A 22,274-nucleotide genomic window follows, 5' to 3' on the forward strand; every position below is an offset into this window, starting at 1 on the left:
CTGAGGGTCAGAGAACTTAAATGACTTCCCCAAAGTTACAATGTCTCTAAGTGGCAGGCTTGAGACTCCAGCCCAGGCAGACTGATTTTAGAGCCCAGGGTATTGAATCCTATTCTGGTGTCCTGCTGGATGAATCACTGAAAGAGTAGATAAATGAAGGAGTAAGTGCTGGACCTCTTGCGTGGGCAAGACAGGCCACTTTCTGATGGAAAGGCAAAAGCTCTTAGGAGTGACATGAGCATCCAGGCTGTGGACTGTGGATGGGTTCTGTCCCAAGGTAGTATCTAATGGCTCTGTCTCATGTCCTCTCTCCCTCTCCCTTATCTGCAGGCGGATGTCATTATGCAGCACTATGGGGTGAACGGCTACTCGCTGCACGCTATGAACTCACTCAGCGCCATGTACAATCTGCACCAGCAGGCAGCCCAGCAAGCCCAGCATGCCCCAGACTACCGGCCATCGGTGCACGCTCTTACGCTGGCTGAGCGCCTGGCTGGTAAGGGCCCTGGAGACAGGACTATGGGGTTAGGGCCCCCGTGGCCTTGAGGAGGAGTCTCTGGAAGACAAAGAGAGGAGGATTGGGAAAGCCTATTCTGGTTGGCTCACAAAGCTCCAGGTCACAAGCCGACATGGTGGTTCAGGTTGTAATTCCAGCTTCTGGGGAGACTGAGGCAGGAGGATTGCAAATTTGAAGCTAACCTGAGCAACTCAGCAAGACCCTATCTCCCAAAATAAAATAAAAAGTGCTGGGGGCTGGGTTTGTAGCTCAGTGGTAGAGTGCTCGTCTAGCACGTGTGAGGCACAGGGTTTGAACCTCAGCATCACATAAAAAATAAGTAAAATAAAAGTATTGTGTTGAAAAAACACGTTGAAAAGAAAAACAGTGCTGGGGATGTAGCTAAGAGATAGAATGCTCCTGGGTTCAATCCCCAATGCCAAAACAAAACAATCCCCACCACACACAAAACAAAAAACCAAGAGTCCCAGGTCATGTGGCAGAGATAATTCAAAATCTGGGTGTTATTCTCACTTAAACAAAAATCTGTGCCTGTATACGCAGTGCAGCCCATTTGCCCACACTGTGCTGGACCCTGGTGCTGGCTGTGCCTTGAAAATCCCACGACAAGCCTGTGCAAGAGGTAGCCATTAGCTAACTTGAAGATGAAGAAACCAAGGTAGACGGTACTGGACTAGTCCAGAGTAGCTGAAAAGCAGCTGAAGTAGCTGAAAGAGGGCTAGAGTGCCCCGGGAGGAAACTATAGGCACAGGGAGTAATAAGTAATAATAGCTCCATGGTGTGAATGCCATGTATGTGCCAGCTGCTGTGTGAAGTCCTCCTTCTCTCTCTCTCTCTCTCTCTCTCTCTCTCTCTCTCTCAAAATGTTCCATCCTCATGAAGACAGATTATTATTTCCATTTTGTGTGTAAGGAGACTGAGACTCAGACTCATGAGTGGGGTTGGAACACAAGAGCTGTGGAAGGAGAGCTTGCAGTCAATGCAGGGTCTTCCTGTTCACTTCTGTTCTCTGAGACTCAGTTTCCCCTGGGATAGTAGCAGTGCCCATCCCATAGGATGGCTGAGAGGTAATTGAGATAACACATACAGGGTGTTCAGCAGAGTCTCAGCCATGCTCAGAAGTCTTTAGTACCTAATACCCAAGGGAAGTACCAGGAGGGAGCTACAGTCTATCTGCCCCCAATTCCTGGTTCAATTGATCGTTGCCTCGATTGCCTTTCAGTGGGTAGAGGAAGGATTCAATGACATAGGTGAGGAGCTTGATTTCTTGGGAGGCAATGTCTCCCACCCCACCCTGTCTCAGGCCAAACTTTGTTGAATCCATGTGGGCCTAGGCCTGTGCCAGGCAGTCCTCAGGGACTTTAGGGAATTCCTATGGAGAGCAGGTGCCCATGGGCCATGAGACAGTATGATAGAGGAGTACAGGAGTGAATGGTGGGCAGCTCAGAGCTGCAGGACCTGCCAGTGCAGTCAGGGATTTCTGCAGACCATGGGGCAGGCACCAGGCCTCTAAAAGCACAGCAAAGGTGGGTGGGGATGCTGCTCAGTGGTAGAGCACTTGCCTAGCATGCAGGAGTCCCTGGGTTTGATCCCTGGCACTGACAAAAAATAAAAACAAACAAACAAACAATGGCACCGCAAGGAGGGAGGAGCAGCAGGAGTCAAGGCACAGAATGGGATGGGGTCTGAGAACCCTGCCCAGGTAGGGGTGCCAGCCTGGCAGGGAGGATGTGGTGGTGGCCAGCCTACTTCTTTAGACCCTACCAGGCCTTCAGGCAGGACTCAGGATAAAATGGAGACCCCTTCTCTAGATCATCATGGGGCGTCAGTGCTCAGTGTGGGGATGCTGGGTGCAGTCTTGCCCCTGCTATGGCTGCTTGGAATGAATTCCCTGTTCAACCTGGTGGTAACTTCAGCTCCTGACAGTGTTCTGGGACCCAAGGGCCAGAGCTTAGGGAAAAGGAGTCAGGGAGAATGGCTCATGTCTGTTGGTAGGGGCTGCTCCTTCTAGTGGGGAGTTCTGCCTGTGGTATAGAAAGTCTGGCCTCCCCTGCGACCACCCTACCCTTTGTACTGTTGCTCGCTTACCAGGGTGGGGGGTGACTAAACAGTCCTCACCCCTCTGATGCCCTAAGGTGACCAGCATGAGTTTAGGGCTTAGTCTAGGAAAGGGGTGATTTGTAAGGGTTCGGTCTCCCTTTAAATGGAAGTAACATCCCCAAATCTGGGGCTTCCTGGACACTTGGTTGTCTCGTTCCCACTTAGGATGTTGTGAATGACTCCCCAGGGGAGGAACTCTGCAGCCCTGTGCAGAGGTAGAGACAACTCAGGCTCCCTTCAGCATAGGCAGGGCAGGATCCACCTTGGTGGGATGGGAGACAGTAAGTAGGGAGAGGCTCTAGTTAAGCAGAAGGCTGGAGGCTGGACACCACCAGCCTCAGGCAGACACTATCCTGGGTAGTTTTTGTGAACCAGACATGTGAGCAGGACCATAGACTATGATGTTGGAGCACAGTATCTTAGTCTTCCTGTCCCTGAGGAGGCAGCCAGAAGGGTGAAGATTGGGTGTAACAGGCCTTTATCGAACTCTCAGGGCCCTGCCAGATCAGGCTGACTGTTCAGGAAAGTAAGAGCAGGAACCTCTGGTCCTGCCGTCAGAGACAAATGGGTCCCCTGGAAGATGAGATCTGATGCAGAGGATAGAGAATGGAGTTCTTGCCCAGTGAGATTCCTTAACTAGACCTTGAGGTGAGTACCAGCTCATGGCCTGGCTTCTCATGCTCTGATGCCACAGAAGCCTTAGTATCCAGAATTTAAGGACCATAGGTAGTAGAACCACTGTGGTGTGGATTCTTAGATTATTAGCATTATGTAATTTCAAAATATTATAGTAGTCTGAGACTTTAAGAATCTTAGGACAATACATATCTACCCATCCCCAATACCAGCCAGATAAGGAAGACCCTGTCCAATCACATGCCTAACAGCCATTCTTGGAGCTGAGTTGATCTCTGTGGTCCTCATAATAGATAATGGGATGGAGAGATTTTGAAAATTTAGCCAGTGGAAAGGGGATGGGTGATTTCCAAGGGCAAAGGGCCAGCATCCAGCTCTGACAGATGCCTGCATCACTGAAGCTGGAGTGGGTCAGAGAAGGCTAAGATTCAAAACCTATTTCCCATAATTAAATGGGCCCCCTCTCCTTGCCCTCCAACGGCTGTACATTTCAAGACATCATCTTGGAGGCCCGCTATGGCTCCCAGCACCGCAAACAGCGACGCAGCCGCACAGCGTTCACGGCTCAGCAGTTGGAGGCCCTGGAAAAGACCTTCCAGAAGACTCATTACCCAGATGTGGTGATGCGTGAGAGGCTGGCCATGTGCACCAACCTGCCTGAGGCCCGGGTGCAGGTAGGGCCCAGCTCCCCAAACTAGTTCTTACAGATAAGCTCTAGCTCATCTGTCTGGCTCCTCGTTGTCCAGGAGCCAGCATTTGCTCAGTCGGTGACAGTGACGAGGTGCAGCTGCTACCTCCGCTGATGGCTTAGTTGATAGGAGGGGCAATTTGGAAGGGATGGAGGGGGCGGGTTTCCTAGAGGTGGAGGCAGAGTTATTCCATCCTCCCCAGAGCACCCTGCTCCACAACAACCCCATTTCTTTTCTCCTCGCCTCTGACTGCTCCTCTGCCTGTCCCCAGGTGTGGTTCAAGAACCGCAGGGCCAAGTTTCGCAAGAAGCAGCGCAGCCTGCAGAAAGAACAGCTCCAGAAGCAGAAGGAGGCTGAGGGCTCCCATGGGGAAGGCAAGACAGAGGCCCCAACCCCAGACACGCAGCTGGAGATGGACCAGCCCTCCAGCCTGCCGGGTGGCGATGCCCCTGCTGAGCTTCACCTGAGCCTGTCTGAGCAGTCGGCCAGTGAGTCAGCCCCTGAGGACCAGCCGGACCGTGAGGAAGACCCCAGGGCTGGGACCGAAGATCCCAAAGCTGAGAAGAGCCCTGGGGCTGAGAGCAAGGGGCTGGGCTGCAAGAGGGGCAGCCCCAAGGCAGGTGAGGCTTGGGAGATGCTGCTGTCATGCTGGGGCCCCGGCTCAGGCAGAACAGGCAGGTGCAGCCTGACAGGGGCTTGAGTATGTGACATGTGTCAGAGTAGGGGACAGTCAACAACTAGCACTCAGGGGCATGACCATAGCAGGCCTGTGCCAGATGTTCACTGTTTAGTTGTGGAGTCATGGAAAGGTCTAGATGATTTGGGGGGAGGGGCTGGGAGCCAGGGAGAAGCACTCAGAAGCCCAGGGCAAAAATTATCAACCATTTGGAGTACTCTAATATTTCAACAACTAGGACAGATGCGCTAGTGTATACTGGGTGAATACCATCTGGGTACCAGGATTCCTACATGCAGCAGAGACCTCTCCCCAGATTCCCTCTTTCCTTGGGCCTTGGCTCCATGTATTTTCAACTCAGAGGTCTGGTTCCTTAGGGACCCTTGTGGAAGGGGCACCTGCTGAGAGGGTCTGTAGGATGGATCTTTCCAGGGCTGGGTAACCCCTTCCCATCTCTTTCCCACAGAGCTGCCCTGGGCTGAAGCCTCCTGTCCCTAACCATGTTTGTGCAGGAACAGAGCTCTGGCCTGAGGCAGATCTCAGACACAGATTCTAAGCCCAGGCAGGGAGACCCTAGAGACTGTGAGCTGAGCCCTGGCAGGAGGGGATGGGAGCTAAGGACAGGAGGGAAGGAGGAGCCAGGGGCTCCCCAAGGATTCAGGCAGGGGAACCTGGGCTGGAACCCTGGAGATTCCTCAGGTTCCTTCCTTTCAGGGTTCTGAGCCACATTTCTGGGGATGCCCTGGTTCAGATGGGATGGATATAGTTTCAGCTAAAGCCTGTTTCGCTAGTGCTAAGGGATAGGAAGCAAGGGAACCCCTGCTGTCAGGCCAGTCCCCGGTCCTGAGTACTTGGTTCTTGGTTCTCTGCTTGCAGATTCCCCAGGCAGCCTGGCCATAGCTCCTGCAGCCCCAGGGGGTGGCCTTCTTGGCCCCTCCCACTCCTACTCCTCCTCCCCGCTGAGCCTCTTCCGTCTGCAGGAGCAGTTTCGCCAGCACATGGCGGCCACTAACAACCTGGTGCACTACTCATCGTTCGAAGTGGGGGGCCCAGCCCCTGCCGCTGCTGCCGCCGCAGCTGCTGCAGTGCCCTACCTGGGCGTCAACATGGCCCCGCTGGGCTCACTACACTGCCAGTCCTACTACCAGTCCCTGTCAGCAGCCGCTGCTGCCCACCAGGGTGTGTGGGGATCCCCACTGCTGCCTGCTCCCCCAGCAGGCCTGGCACCTGCCTCGGCTGCCCTGAACAGTAAAACCACAAGTATCGAGAACCTGCGGCTGAGGGCCAAGCAGCACGCGGCCTCCCTGGGACTCGATACGCTGCCCAACTGACTGTCCGGCCTCCCACCCAGCCAGGGTCTTGGGTGCCTCCTTCCCAGCCCCATGGTTATTCCCAGAAGGCTCTCTAGGATTTAATTTTGGGAGCCCAGGAATCCTGGGGTCTGGAGGTCTCTCCCTGTCCCCCTCCCTCAGAGCCCCAGGTGAAAACTACATCCCTCTGCATGGCCCTGCTTGGACCCCATGGAGGCCAAATGGGGAGGTGGTGAGAGGCTGGCTAGATCCCCTTCTCAGTATGGCCTCCTCCTTCCCTTCCCTCCCCTTCTGCCCCCTAGTCAGTTGATGTGTGGAATGTGAGATATAAATATAAATATATAAAGCTATATTTTCAGGCACTGCCTGCCCCAGGTCCCCTGTCCCCTCCTATCTCTTCTCCACTGCCACCCCTGCCTCCACCTACAGCTTCTGCACTCACTCCAGCCTTCCTCTTCTCTCCCTTCCTTGGAAGCTCCCTTGATCTCTCTGTCCCTGCCCCTCTGTCTTGCTCACTCTGGTCTCCCTCTCATGTCTGTCCCCCCTGGTGCTGGCTGTGTTGGTGTCCTCAGTTCTCAAGCTGTGTCTTGTGGCCTTTTTAGTTTTAGTAATTCTGCTTCTTCCCCTCTCTCTCATCCTCTTCTCCCTCCTTACTTCTTCCCTGCCTGCCTCTGTCTCCTTCCTGGACCTGTACCCTCTCTAGGCAACAATTCCATTTCATGCCCAAATAGGCAGCAAAGCCCTCACTGGAGACCCTGGAGTGGCGGGCAGGAGGTAGCCCTGGCCTCACAAACCTCCTCCCCAGGTCTGACATCTGGAAGGCTGCAAGAGTCATTTTCTCTTCTCAGTTTGGAGGTCCCACCCAGATCCAGGAGGGAGTGGAGGCAGGATGCAGGCTGGGTGGGCAGTAGAATAGACAGCATGCCTTCCTGTGCATCCTCCAAGGCCCGAGGCTGGGGTCAGTAATTGTCACCAGGTCTGACCAGGGCTCTGGAACCCTCTTTGGTAAGATTTTCTCTGATTGGAAGGAGGTGGTGGGGAGGAGTACCTAAGAGAAAACAGGGCTGGTACTCCTCTCCCGAAATCCCAATGTGCATTCAGCAGTTTCTGGCTCTTCCCGTAGCACATCTGAGCCAGGAAGGTTGAACATGGGCTCCTGGTCACAGTGAAATGCAAACCACACAGCAGCACATAGTGTCAGGCTTCTGTTGACTGCCTGCTCCAGAGCCAACTATGAAAGTAATTCTGCCTGGCCAGTCCCTGGCATGGTGAGGTATGTTCCTGTTTATGGCCAGGCCACTCAGCTCAGCTGACTTCCTCTCACAGTAGCAGTGTGAGCTTGGCCAAGCCTGAAGCTTCTTTGGTACCATTTCCCTGTCTGAATTAGATGGCCCAGAAGATCCTATCCAGCTCCAACATTCTGCATTCTGTGCTCACAACCTTGTTTGGCAGAAGTTCTTAGTTAAATTTAACATAACAACCACAACAACCACAGAAAAGCTCTCAGAAGGCACAGTGAATTAGAAAATTACTGTTGTCTTGTTGTGGAGCAATGAGTATAGTATGCATAAACCTCTCTGTGAACACTGCCTCAGTTTCCCAGTAAGTGTAATGGGTCCCTTCTATTTCAGATGATCTGGATTTTTGTTGTTGTTGTTGTTCTTTTTAGATAGACATGGCAGTGGATGATCTAGATTTGATTCTGCTTTTCTTGAGTTCCAGTGCTAGCCTGTAGAGTCACCCCATTTCCAAAATGCCCATGGTCAGGGAGCGGGGGATGGGTTAAACAGATTCCTTGTGGTAATCCCAAACCCTCTGTGATCCCCTCCATCCCTGCTTAGAGAAGTTTAAAAGACTTGTCAAGTTCCAAGGCTTATCTCCCCTGCCTCCAGTGGGTGCCCTAGTAAGATTGGTTTGCAGAACAGTCACTGCCCATCATCTGTGGGAGGTCAGCCTGGAATGGGGCAGATGGAGAAGGCTTTGGACAGGAAAAAGTGAGAAGAGTGGTAGGTTGGGCCCAGAAAATGATTTGAACAAAGCAGGAAAGATGAATCTAAGTGGATCATATCACAGGAAGGCTTCATGAGAGGTGGGCCTATGGGGTCTGGAATCTGGGTTAAAGAGCCCCACCTCCGTGTGACAAGTACCTAGGTAGGCAAATTGAGGGATTCTGAGCAGGAGCTATCTTGCTGGGATCTGGAATTTGGAAAGTGGTTCCAAAGCCATGGGAGTATCAGAGGAGGAGAGACCAAGCCAAGGAATGGGAGGTTGGCAAAGAAGAGTCAAGAGGAGGTTTTTGGTTTGGGAGGGTTTTTGGTTTGTGCATGGTCAGCTCCAGGAAGTTCTGTTTCTGAAATAAACACAGATCTCATCTGGACCAGGCATGGGGAGTATTCTTGGGTACAACTGATGACATGTGTTTTGGAATCCAATAGCCTTAGACATCAAAAACCCCTTCCAGGAAGCTTCCCCTGACCTCATAAGGGGCAAGTCCACCTGGAGTCGTATTCTGACTCCAGGAGGTTGGGCCCACCCTAGGCTCATCCCAGTTCTTTGTTAATACTTCTCTCTCGTTCAGTTGACCAAAACCCACAAGCCCAGAAAAGTCAGGGAAGGTACAGGTGGGATCTCAAGTCAGTTTAAGGCACCAGTCTCAAGTACTAAAAGTAGGTGGAGAGCAAGCAGAGGGAGTCCTGGCAGCGGGTAAACCTGTGTGTCCTCAAGGAGTCAGAGGGCACTATCTTGGGTGGGCTCAACCCCTTAACACTGATGCTGGAGTCTCTCTCAGGCCTGTGGGGCCACCCTGAGGGGCAGGTGAGAGCCTGAGGCTCAATCCCTGACTGTCCCTTCTGGGAAAGCCTAATTCCTCTCTGCTCACTCCTATTTGTGGTCTCCCTTTTCCTGTTGCCTCACTCCCCCAGAGTGTGTTCCGGGGACCTGGGTCCCCACCTCAACTCTAAGGCTAGCAGACTATACGGACTGCTTTCCAAATCAGCTGTTTTGTGATCATTTGTGCTTAGAGGTTGTGCCAGCCCATGGCGAAAACACTGTGTGTACTGTATTTATTTATTCTGTTAGTTGAAGAAACAAGACTCAAACGATTCCCTTCCCCCTGCCCTGTCCCCTGAGTAGTGCAGCATGATGCTCTGTTCCGTGTATCTGTCTGTCTGTTGGTCTTACTTCCTGTGACATTGTGACCTGTTCTTTGTCCTACTTGGCTAATAAAAGAACCTGGCAGCACAGCTCTTGATCTATGTTCATTCGCAGAGAGGCTTGCAGAGGTACCAAGTGTTTTAAGTGGCCTCTCTACTACCAGTAAGGAGGGCAGCAGGCCTGTCTCCTGATGACTGACCACTCCCACGCTGGCCTTGCAGTTCTCGGCCATGGCCCCTACCAATCTGCAGCTCGTGTGCCAGTCTGGAGGGGTCACAAGGGAGCAAGAATGGAGGAGAACTCTGTGTTCTCTGAGCTGCTTGCACCTCACCCAAGCACAGGTGGCATGGTAGGCTGGGACAGGGGATGCCTGGGAGGGAATATTCAGGGTATCCTAGGGGGAGGGAGAAATCTTCATCCCTTCTGCTGCATTTCAAGAGAAAGAAGACCAGAGATATCCACCCCTCAGCCCTCCTCTTCCCTGCCCCACTCCCTCCCCTGAGTTCTCCAGTGTTTGCACAAGTGTCCCCCCCCCCCTCCTGCCCTGCTACCAGAATGGTGATGTATGCACCTGGCTGGGGCTGGTAGGCTTTCCTGGTAGGAGAACCCCAGCCAGCCTGAGTAGTAGTCAAGGAGCAGTTACTGGACTTCCCAAGGGCGGGGCCTGACCTCCCCACTTCCCAGGTCTCTGTGACTCCAGGAGAGCATTCCTCTCTCCCCAGTGGGGCTGAGGATTAGGGCTGGGAGCATCCCCCTTCACCTGCCTCCCCGCCTCCCTGGGAGGGGCTGATGGATCAAATGTCTGCCCCAAATCTCCCACTGCTTCCTCCCCCCTCTGCTCAGAGCCATCTCCTGCCTCCTACATACCTCAGCTTTGAGGGACACACCTTCCCTGGCATAGAGTGTACCCTGGTAACGTGGCTAGTAAAATCCCTCATTCACTTGTCATTGGCTGAAGACCTGCTGCATGCCTGGCCCTGTGCTGGGCACTGGGCATAGAAACAAGTAAGAAGAATTGACAATTGCAATGCAGGGTGATTTAGGGTTCAAAAGCCAGGGAACTGTGGGAGCAAAATGAGGGTCCCTAGCTCAGCCTAGGAAGGACAGGGAGGTCTCTTGGGAAGGAGACTTTGACCAAGTCCTAGAGGGAAGGGTGTTCTGGGAGGGGCTCATCATATCCAAACTACAAGACAGTCACTGGGTCCCCAAGCCCTGGAAGAGCAAGGAGACTGGTAGGGCCCTAGGACAGTGAGGGTGGTGTCAGCAAAAGAGGACAGAAGGGGAAGCTGGGAACTTAGACTCAAGCCCTGGGGCCAGGACCTGGGGGGCACTGGAAGTGATGCCCAGCGGGGGAGGGGAGCCATCAGACTTGCGTTTCAGTCACCCCACCCCTGACTTTGTTGCTTGGTGGTTTGTGCAAAGGAGCTGGCAACAGGGAATCAGGGGAGAACACTCACATCCTGGTGAGGAAGGTGGCATCTTCTGGACTTGGAGGGGGGAAGGGATGGGGCCACACCGAGGAGAGATTTAAGAGGCAAAATCACCATTGTGACTGAAGGATGGGAGGGGTCAAGGGTGCTCCCCAATCTCTGGCTGAGCTACAAGGTGGATGGAGCCCTCTGCGCTGTTGGGGCTGGAGTGAGTGTCTGGGAATGCCCCTGAGCTCAGGTGGTTCGTCCTGTTTGGTGCATTTGAGGAGTCTTCGATTTATTCTGGGGTAGATGTTGAGCCTCTGCTGTGGTATTAAGTTGACAAATATGTATGTAGCACCTTCTCTTGGCCTGCTACCTTATAAATAAGTCATTTAATCTTCATGAACTCTGTGAGGTAGGCACTGTTGTTATTTCCATTTAACAAATGGGGAAACAAAAAAAATGGGGAAACAGAGGAACAGATGGTTAAATAGCTTGGCTCAAACCACAAACTAGTAATGGGTCAACCAAGGTATGGGCCTGGCTAACCTTGGAAACCACGCTTTTGAACTTGGTGGTTGTCAATAGTGACATGGCAAAAAAAAAAAAAAAAAAAATCCACTTTACTAGATGAGATCACACAGAGAGAAGCCTGAGGTCAGGACCTCCAGGAAATGCTGGCTGGGATGCAGAGCATTTTATTGACGGAGTCAGGACAAGCCAAGTCCCATTTGCTATTTACTGTGGGCCCCTTTCCTGTCCTCAATTTTCTCTTCTGTTGAATGGGAACCATTAACCATGTCTAGCCTGCTTGCTTCCTGGGAGGCTCAGATAAGATAAAGAGGAGATGTTGTGGGGGGAGGCCTGGAAGGTGAGCAGTAATGTGTCCAGCATGCAGTAAGTGCCCAGGCAGCCCATGGCAGTGAGATGGGAAAGGCAAGAGGACTCTCTCCAAAGCTTCTCCCCCTTTAACCAGGCGTTGGCCTCATGTTCTTTCAACCTAGGGGTCTGGTTCCTTGGGGGCCCTTAGGGACACCTGCTGAAGGCCCCGGGGGATGGATCCCTCTAGGGCGGGCACCCCTTCCCCATCTCTTTCCCACAGAGCTGCCCTGGGCTGGAGCCCCCCACCCCTAATCTCTCATTCTCCTTTTGCTTCTGGGAAAGCCGATTAGGAGGCCTCCTGCCCGCCCCCCTGACAAGTTTGTCTGAACTTCCAACAAAGGCCCTCAGAGACTTGCAGAGGGAGGGCTCCTGCCGAAGCCAAGTGCCAATGACTCGGCTTGGCACAGAATCACGAGCCACCACACAGCTCTGTAGGTTCAAACAGCAATTCTTTATTCCGGATCTCACACCAGCCTCCACACACGTTCAGGGGCAGTCTCGTTCTGCCGCACACTTCACCTACTCCACGAGGCTTTTTCCAAAATCCCATTTGAATCTCACGAGAACTCAACGGGAACAAGCAACAGGAACACCCTAATCCCAGCAGCAATAATCTTCAACCTCAACTTCCCTAAAACCCATATTCTTAAACCGGGAAACGCCTTAAACCGGGAACACCCTAAGCCCAAGGACCGGGATACTTCCTCAAACCTGCAGGATACTTCCTCAAACCTGGATCCACCCTCGATCACCTTGAGCAGGGTCATCTTTCTCAAACACACAAGCAAGGTCGCAGCAAATTTCCAAGGCAAGTCCATTTAACATGGGGTACGCTGGCAAGGATTACGATGCGTCAATACCTACTTGGTAATGGCCCTCAGCATCTCCCCCCTTCTGATTAATTAAACAACAAGCAATGTGGCTTAGGACCGTGCCTGGTAGGTTGTCCAATTCAACATGTGGTTCTTACCCGTCATGGGAGAGCTGACCTTTGGGCGTTAACTTCCTGTCTTAGGTTGAATCCACTGCAACCAGATCAACCCGTCATTGACTACCGGTCCAGCATTCAGCCATGCTTGTGGATAGGCCTAAGCACCAGTGGGGGGGTGAGGTTCTTGCCTCACCTCTGTTGGCCCCCAAATTTTAGACCATCACTAGTAGAAGGGAGGAAGACACAGAAATGCCAAGACACCAAGCCAATTGACGGCTCCTTTGGAAAAATTGCGTCACTGGTGACACCATCAGCAAAGATGCCAGTGTTACCACAATTAACATGGGGTGCGCTGGCAAGGAAATTGCATCACTGGTGATACCATCAGCAAAAATATGCCAGCAGTACCACAATTCGCTGCACCAGACGATAGTTCACAATGCATGCAACTGATATATAGTCCAGGCAAGTTCTGCAGGCAGTTCAAAGTGGAAGAGTCTATCAATATGTCCATTTCCTCCCAAAGTAAATCAAGTCCTTGATTGAGCATTACTTGTTGAGTTATATTCATTGATGCATCAGTTTATACAGTTTACTGTGATCATAGAAGCTGTAGTTTGGTTTTCTTAGTCTTCACAGGCACTGGGATGGAGATGGGAATTCTGGCAATGATGTTAAAGAGACATTATCCTGAACAGAATTATTAAATATAATGAAAAGGAAAAGTGAAAGTAAATAAACAGATCTGTTAATCACTTTTAAAAACAATAGCAAGCAAACAGATCTGTTAACCACCTTTGAAAACAATCATTAACAGCTGTTTACCTAATTTAGATTAAATCACTTAAATCACGTGAATAAAAAAAAAAAATTCGGATCCATTTTTTCATGAGCGCTCCTCAAATAAAAATATGTACATACACACATACATACAACACAAAACAGTGCACACATAACATACAACATATAAGACAATAATAAGTAAAGGCCTTGTAGCTATACCTAAGTGAAATCTCCATTGCAATGTTTAAAAACTCCACAGTCAAAAAATAAAACACAGTCAAAAAACAAAACTGATCAGAAAAACATTAACCTAGGTTTGTATGAGCTCAAAAAATAAAATAGAACTTTATGATGTGGGAAAAATGCAATAATAAAATAGATATTGAAAAAAAGCACCGTGGTTAATCATTGTCGCAGATGTAAGAATAGCCAAACTGGAGCTCTGGATATCAGCTGTTATGGATTTCAGTCAAATCATCTTCTTTTTCTGTAGAAATTGCTTTAGTTAGTGTCTCTGGAATCCAAATCGGCTGCTGTTCTCCCTGTAGAAACACAAAAACAGACCCCCGACTCCAGACAAACACTGGGTCAGAAGCTTTCCATTGTCCTGTTAGAATATCTTTCCAAAGTACCTTAGGCTTATGTACATTTTTCGGATACATATGTCTTTCTGCAGCATTAAGTCCTGATGAATCCAAATTTAAAAAGTTTAGAGTAAAAAAGGGTTATTTTAAGTTTATCTTTGGGGGATATATACCCCTTTAAGATCCTTTTAAATTTAAGTCTTTCAAAAGCATTCTGCCTTAGTTTTTAGAATTACTTTAGTCCTTTTAATTTTTAGATGTGGTTTTAAACCATAGTTGTCTTAGCCTTTTGCATTTTCTATCTGAAATACCTTTACTTGACATTTTCAATCTTATTTCTATATTCTAGTTTTCTTCTAAGGTTTTTATATTTACCCTTAGTTGCTTTTTTCCTCTCCTAGTTTTCTTGTTTCCTATTTTGTGGGTTTAAAATTCTTGTCTTTCTACATCTTTATTATCTTCCTATATCTTTATCTTTCTATATCTTCTCTCTTTTTTTTTTACCTTTCTGTACTTCTGTTTTTGAAGTTTTCCACTTCAAATTTTTAATCTTCTTTATCTAAATCTTTTATCTTATTATCTTCCAGTTTTCATGGTTTTTTTTCATCATGAAGGCATCTTAACCACCTTCAATTTAACCTTTTAAAATCTTTTGTAACATACTTAGACATTTTACAACTTTTTACTTTACCACAAAGATTATCTTATCTCCCTCTTTTTAGTTTAATAAGTACATTTTAATAGTTTGATGAGTAAAGCAATCTTTTTTTTTTCCGCCATGAAGGTATCTCGACCACTTTCAAATTAATCTTTTAAAGCCTTTCAATTATCATCTATACTGTACTTTTAAATGTACTTTTTTCACTACCTACAGCTTTACTCTTTAAAACGAGGCTTAGATTCTGTTTAAATCGCTTAATATTAGTTTACATGGCTGCCCTTCAACCAAAGGCTCTTTTTTACTCCATTGAGAAGCTTTGTTTCAATCTGCCATGTACAAATATCTTTTTCTTCTTTCTTCCTTTCTTAAGCTTTTAAAGTAAGTCTAGTTTCCTCAAAATCTTTTTAAATGGCATTTGACAACTTTTTACTTTACCACACAAAAATTATCTCATCTAGAAACATTTCTTTTTCCTTTAACCTTTTATATTAAAATATATTTCCACATCTTAAATATTTTTATATCTCTTTTCTAGCTATTAACCCTTTTTATAAATTCACATTCTGAAACAACCCTTATAAAATTACTCCACTTTAATAAGATGAAATACTTTCATGTTTTTTAAGGTACTATTATGCTGTAATTGAAACCCAACTGAAACTTCTTATACTATTTGTATATAAATTACACATGATAGAATCTTAACACTCAGTAACCTTGTTTCAGCAAAGACACAGACCAAAGCAATATTAAACCTTTTTCCATTTACCAATTTATGCAAACACACATAATGTTTAAATATATTACCTTATGGAACTTAATAAGTAAAGAGTACTTGATTTCATATTTAGTGGTTGATATTTTAACACTTTAGCTTGGTAATTAATCAGATGTCTGTAAAAACCAAGATCTTAGACAAGCGTAATAAACAGAACTAGCCATCTCTTTCTTGTTGAAGAAAAATCCTTCTACAGGATACCATGATGGTCCCATTGATATACTTAATAACTCGTCTTTAAAAAGCCATGGGCCACATTTTTGTATTATATCAACATATGTCCTAGCTGTTCTTGGTCTCACTGGGGTGCCTCCTTCCTCTAACAATTTCTCTTCCTTGGAGGCGAACAACTTCAAACCTTGAGTCAACCATTTTCCCCAGTTTGCCTGAGAAAGTTCTAGGAACAGGCAACTTGAAATAAAAACAAAATAAATCACAACAAGAACACATTGTTTTTTGAAATGGTCACCCATTTTTTTGCTCTCCTTCGGGAGGGAGCAAATTCACTTACCCCCAAGCTTCAGACATCCCGAGTACGGGCCACCATTTGCCGATGTCTTGGGGGGGCACCAGAATCAGGAGGCACCACACAGCTTTGTAGGTTCAAACAGCAATTCTTTATTCCGGATCTCACACCAGCCTCCACACACGTTCAGGGGCAGTCTCGTTCTGCCGCACACTTCACCTACTCCACGAGGCTTTTTCCAAAATCCCATTTGAATCTCACGAGAACTCAACGGGAACAAGCAACAGGAACACCCTAATCCCAGCAGCAATAATCTTCAACCTCAACTTCCCTAAAACCCATATTCTTAAACCGGGAAACGCCTTAAACCGGGAACACCCTAAGCCCAAGGACCGGGATACTTCCTCAAACCTGCAGGATACTTCCTCAAACCTGGATCCACCCTCGATCACCTTGAGCAGGGTCATCTTTCTCAAACACACAAGCAAGGTCGCAGCAAATTTCCAAGGCAAGTCCATTTAACATGGGGTACGCTGGCAAGGATTACGATGCGTCAATACCTACTTGGTAATGGCCCTCAGCAGGCTCCTGCACCCAGGAACCTGACACCACTGGCCAGGATCACCCCAGCAGCCTAGGAGGCGGCTTTGTGGCTCTGCCCACTCTATGACAGGCAGGAATGTGCCTCTAAGAGGACCTGTCCCACAAAAGCCTGGGGGCCCTGGGCTGGGACAGACTCAGAACCTCTTTGCCTGGTAGCCCCTCACATCAGGGAAGGTGGCAGGGGGCCATGGCCTAGGAGGGCAGGTGGGGATATGCATGCATCCTCGCACACACACACACTTCTAATTACACACATGCACCCCACCCCACCCCACAACACACATAATCTCTCATACACAGGGGCCATGCTGGCTTCTGCACTAGACCACAAGTCCCAGGGTACCTGCCTTCCTGTGTCTCACACTCATGTACACACCCTTCAAATGTCAGACACGCAACCCACCACCTGCCACCTGGATGCTCCCCACATACCTGCCCCACCCCACGCATGCATTCTTCCTGGCTTACTCACACTCCAGACAGCCAACCAAAGGCTCAGACTCCCCCTTCTAGACAGGCCTCTCAAGAGACAGGCCACCTCTGGCCCGAGAGATACTCAGTGATTGCTGCTGTGCTTGTGAAGATATTGGCCCAATGGCCAGACAAGGGTCCAGTGCCAGCCCTGCTGCCACTTGCACACTCACGGCCACTCCTATTTATCTATCTGGATGTGCTGACCTGAGCCCAATGCCTCATACATAGTCGGTTCCCTGCCAGGGCCACTTTCATGGGTCCCCATGAAGGTTTGCCCAGGGCCCTGGGTTCAGAGGGCCCTGTAATATTCTGAGGCCACCATCTCGAAATCTCATTTTTTAACAAGGGGCCCCAAATTTTCATTTTGTGCTGGGCCTTACAAATTGTATAGCTGGTCCCATTCCCTTATTGTAGTCTCTTTTGTCACAGTCTCCTTCAGGCTACTCACTAGGCCTTTCTGTGGCTTTCTACCCCAATGCCATCATTTCCTCTCCTAGCTGGGGCTTCCCTCTCTGGCCCAAATCTCACCAGACAGCTGAGTGTGATGGTTCAGGGAACCACTAAGAGCACACTGTACTTTCTAATAGCACCATGGGGCTCAGTATTCTCATCTGTGAAACAGAACTAATGATAGTACCTATATCAGAGTACTTTGTGACCATTAAATGAGATAACATCTGTAAAACACTCAGCACAAGCTTGGCATATAATAAATGCTCAATAAATGATTTTGGTTTGGTTTGGTTTGATACTGGAGATTGAACCCAGGGGCACTTAATTGCTGAGCTACATCCTGAGTCCTTTTTAGTTTTTATTTTGAGACAGGGTCTTGCTAAATTACTTAAGGCCTCACTAAATTGCTGAGGCTGGCCTTGAACTTGCAACCCTTCTGCCTCAGCCTCCTGAGTCTCTGGGATTACACGTGTGTGCCACCACACTGGCTCAATAAATGCTTGTTATTAGTGTTATTATTACACTCTTATAAGTGCTAGCAAACAAAAATAGACTCGATCCTTATTTAGTCTAGCAAGTAAAACGGAGATTACTGGAATAATTGCCTGTACATAAATGTAAAGCTGCGGGGTGAATGCGGAGCACACATGCCTCTGAACTCAAAGGGATTACAGCAGACAGGGGAGGCCGCCTGAGGTTAGGTAGGATGGGGATCAACGCAGGGCAAGTCACGGCTCTGTTAGAGGCTAGACTTGGAGCTCAGGATGGGGTCAGGGCAGAACTCAATTTGGGGCAGGACTGGGTTCCTCCCAGGGCTGCTGTCAAGCCCGTTTCATTTCCAGCACTGACTCACAGTGGTTCGTTTAATAAGCTTCCACGAACCTGTTTCATCATCCGTAAAAAGGGAAGACCTTCCCGGACCCCCAGGTTTGTGGGAATTGAGTGAGATGACAATGAACATGAGGGGTTAAGCCACTGCTGCCACTAATGACTCCAAGCCTGGCCCCAGGGTCTCCTCTCCCTTCCAGGCCCAGAAGGGAGGCTGGGCAGGCCCTGCCCGTCTCCAGCTGCGGGACACTGCCACCTCAGCCTGGGATCCTTTCCAAGAGGAGTCTGGAGATTTCGCAAAGCTCTTTGAACAACAAAGGCCACAGGAGCGGTATTTCCTCCAGGAGGCTGACCGCCCAGTGGCTCCTTTATCTTGGCAACCAGGCTTGAAGAGCCGTTCTTGGAAAGAGCTTGTGTGGGGCGTGTTTGGGTGCGTGTGAGTGTGAGCGTGTGTGCACAAAGCTGCTCTTTGTTGCTGTCTCCACCTGAGCAGGCTGATAGACCTGTAAGCCTGGGTCCTTCACAGGTCACCCCATCTATCCCCAGGCCTCCACACAGCATGTGCTGCAGGGAGCAGACACATTCATTTTTACCAGGAGGTTCTCTAGAAGGAAAGAACCCCAGGAAACAGGAGCCACAATGCTTCAGCAAGAATCCAGGTTATGAGGTGAACGCTGGGCAACAGGGAAGAGACGAAAGGGGGTTTCCACTCTTTTTAGAAGGGGCAGGACAAGCCTCAGCCCTGGGCCTCTTCCCAGCACATAGGGCCCTGTGTGTGGAGGGCCCATCTGAAAGGCTTTCCTCATTCGGGCGCTCCTTCTGTCTATCCTTGACTGGACTCCTAGACAAAGACTGTGACCTGCCTCTTAGATTGTGAGCTATTGGAAGTCCCTTTCTGGGCCTCAGCGCCTGTTTTAAGTCAGACTTGGACTTTGACAGCTTCTAACCCTGACTTAAGTCCCTGGGCTGGGTTGGTAGGAAGCTGAGATATCCAGGCAGAACCCTGTACAGCTGGACCTGGATGCACAGTTGTTCTGCCTGCCTTCTCCCTCCCTCTCCCCCACTCTACCACCACCATCCCGCAGAGCCCCGGGGAATGGACAAGGTGAGGCTAGGGTTGCCCACTGGAGGGCTGGGCCTGTTCATGGTCTGGGGAGTCTGCTTCAGGTTCTCAGGGGTTTCTAGTTCAGCCCCCATAGGGCAGGAGTCCCCAACCCAGCCTACACCTGAAGGGATGAGGAGCACACTACCTTCCCCGCAGCCTGCTCCAGTTCTGTTGGGAAATTCTTTCTCATATTGAGCAGAAGCTCACTATGCAGCGGTCTCCTTATCAGGTCTGGCTTAGCCCGGGATGGGGAGGGGCCCACAGAACATGTCCACGCACACTGTTCTGGGATGTGCCACCAAACTGACCAGGAGGGGCTTCATCGACACTCTGTGCCCTTGCCCACCTGTCTTTGCTTCTGCTGACCCCTTCTTCAGGGACAGCCGATTGGCTCTTCAAGACCCATCCACATGCCAATGCCTCCAGGAAGCCTTCCTTGATTCCCTGAGGGAGGGGGGATGTCCCTCTCTCTTGACCTTGTTTTTGCCACCAAATACAGCTCTCATCTACTACCAGAGGGAGCTCCCTGAGTGGGACTTGGCACGACCAGAGCCTGGCTCAGAACTGGTGTTCAACCAATACCAAACTTGTTGAATGAAATTGGAAGAACAAGGTGAGGGACCAGCTCTGCCAAGGCCTTCAGGGAACCTGGTTCCTGTCTAGTCTTGCCCTGGCTTCACCATATGGCCTTGGGCAAGCCCTGGCCTTTTCTCGGTCTCTATTTCCTGGGTAGAGTTTGGACAGAGTGGTCTGTATAGCCTTCCTGCCTTGGGCAGCCTGGCTTCTGAGTGTCTTGCCGGGTTTTCTCCTCCATGTGTGATCATCACCCCTGGTTTCCTCAACTGTTCCATCTAGGACCTCTTCCCATGCTGGGTGCTCCCAGCCATGGGTGCAGGTGATTTTTCAAGGCACTCATGTGGCAATGCCTGAGGGGGTGGGGTGAAAGGGTCTCCTGGGATGACATCCAAAGATAAGTGAGCCTTTCTGTTCATGCAGGGCCTCTACCTTTTCTGGCCCGCCTCACTCATGGCATCCTTGGCCTCTTCTGAGGACATAGCCCCATCCTAGCACAGGTTAGTTTTCCCCTTTCAGTCCTGAGCACCAATGTTCAGAGTGTAGGGGTCTCATCCCAGTGTTTGCAAGGTAGGTGGGAGGGGCTCAGTCAACTAGTAATTTACCGAGCACCATCTGTGTGGCGGATCAGCTCAGACACTGGGGAGACACTGTTGAACAGGACTGGTCCTTCCTCCTAACACACTTATATGCAAAGGGGAAACAAACAACAACAAATAGACAAGCAATGAAATATACACATTTGGGGAGCTGATTAAAAGTTATGAAGAAACTGAAACAGCATGAAGTCAGGGCTCAGTGCACGTTTGAGGTTAGAGCCTGGAGGAAGAGACAGAGTGCCTAGACCAACCCGAGGCCAGAGATGACCAGACAGAGGGACAGCCAGGTGGATGGATTGGGGGAAAAGAGGCTGGCGCTTGCCTGGAGGCAGGACTGAAGGCTGGGGTGGAGGGGATGGGAAGGGGAGGCAGGATCTATTAAGCTGAAGACTCCAGGCCCTAATCCCGTGCCAGGTCTTGGCGGGGTAGTGTGTGTAGGGGGAGGGGAGCACCCCCGCTGGGGTGTAATTTCACGCTGAAGGGCCTGATGGGGCGTCCCAGGGACTGATCCTTTCTGGATCAGAAAACTCACTTCCCTTTGTCGCATGCAGGGCGATTAGCGCCTTAACCCTTTGTGAACTGGCTCTGGGCCAGCCCCGCCCCATCTCACCTCAGCCCCTTGGGACCTAGTTGGCCCAGCCAACTCCCAACCTGGTCCTGCCTGCTGAGATGGAGAAGCTGTGACTGTGAAAAATCCAGGGAATGGATTCTAAAACAACTTCTGTCCCTGTTCCTGTCTCTGGCACTCAGTTTACCTCTGGCCCCTGAGTCCCAAAGAAGTGACCTGTCCACTCCCATCTTTGGGTTCCTCTTATAGCTCAGCCCAAGGCCAGTCTCTTTCAAGAAGTCTGGGGTCTAGTCTAATCCACTGCTTTGCTTGAAGGCTGGAACCCCCCAATTCACAGCCTTCCCACATCCTGTGTGGGGGAGCTCACTACCTTCCAGGCAACCAAGACATATCCTCTGACTCCCTCTGAGCTCTGATGGGGAATGAACACTGACCCCAGCTCAAGTCCCCTGAACACTCACAGGCCATGCCTCCCATAACATCCCAGAGACATCCAACAGTGGCATTTCAGGACTGGGTAGCTCCCTGTCTGCCCCCTGTAGCCAGGCCCTCTTTTGCTCACATCCTCATCTCTGTGTCTCTCGGTGAAGATAGGCCAGGAAGTCTTCTCACCTTTTTTGGCTCCCTGCTCCCTATCCTGCCCTCAGGGAAGGTCCCTCAGCTCTCCCCAGGCTAACTGCCACACCTCCTGGGGCCACGCCCCAAAGGCTCTCCCTGCCGAGTCCCCCTAGCCTGGGGAAGAGGGGCAGGGACCAGGCTGAGCCTCCTCTGAGCTCCCCTGGTCTCCCAAACCCCAGCCCCATTAAAAGAAAGCCCCTAAATGTTATTTACACTTCGGAGTCTTAAAAACCATTAACAAAAGCCACTTAATTCAATTATCTTCCCGGCTGGCTCGGTTCTCAGCGCTGAGCACCGGCCCCCCCAAGCCGCCCCCTCCTTCTGCACCCCCCCCCACTGTCATTGTGTCGGGCTAATGAGGTAAACTGAAGCGAGCCCTGTCCCCCCTGACAGGTTTATGAGAATTTAATAAAGCGTGGCCGGGACCAAATGAGTTGCCTCAGCCTCCGAGAGCTCATTGTCTTCAGCGTCAGCGTTTTTGACTCCAGCCGCCCCCTCCCCCGTCCCAGCTCCTGCCTGGCTGGGCCCCACCCCCGCCCTCTGGGCCTCCCTAGGTGAGCCCCGAGGCCGGTGGGCCTGGCTGAGGCCAGCGGGGACCCTGCAGGGGCCAGGCACCGAGGCTGATCCTTGGAGAGGACAGAAATGGAACTGGCCACTGTGCCCAGGGGAGGGGCTCTGTTGTCCTCTGTGGCCCTCCCAGCCCTCACCCAGCACAAGGGGAAAACATTTAGAGACTTCCTAGTGTTCTGCCCTGGGTTCTTTCTTGTGTTACACCCCCTACCAATCTGAGGTGACCATGGGCACCATTCGCTTTTTCTTGGAGTGACAGGTGAGCTCCCAGATTAAGGGGGCGTCTCTTCTGATCAGGACACAGG

At 50.3% G+C, this 22,274-nt stretch overlaps 1 protein-coding gene across 2 annotated transcripts; it reads left to right on the forward strand.

Annotated features, from left to right (window-relative positions):
- The first annotated feature begins 342 nt into the window (after positions 1–342).
- Dmbx1 (diencephalon/mesencephalon homeobox 1) lies at positions 343–5,949 on the forward strand. 2 transcript variants are annotated; one of them, XM_026397808.2, is made up of 4 exons: positions 343–496; positions 3,749–3,927; positions 4,214–4,562; positions 5,495–5,949. In XM_026397808.2, exons 1-4 carry the CDS (start codon positions 343–345, stop codon positions 5,947–5,949), a joined length of 1,137 nt encoding a protein of 378 aa, XP_026253593.1. The 2 variants fall into 2 exon arrangements, with proteins under 2 accessions (XP_026253593.1, XP_026253592.1); XM_026397807.1 differs by having other exon boundaries at positions 343–494; positions 3,732–3,927.
- The last annotated feature ends 16,325 nt before the right edge of the window (positions 5,950–22,274 follow it).

This window comes from Urocitellus parryii, chromosome 11 (genome assembly GCF_045843805.1).
Source record: "Urocitellus parryii isolate mUroPar1 chromosome 11, mUroPar1.hap1, whole genome shotgun sequence".
Taxonomy (NCBI): Eukaryota; Metazoa; Chordata; class Mammalia; order Rodentia; family Sciuridae; genus Urocitellus; species Urocitellus parryii.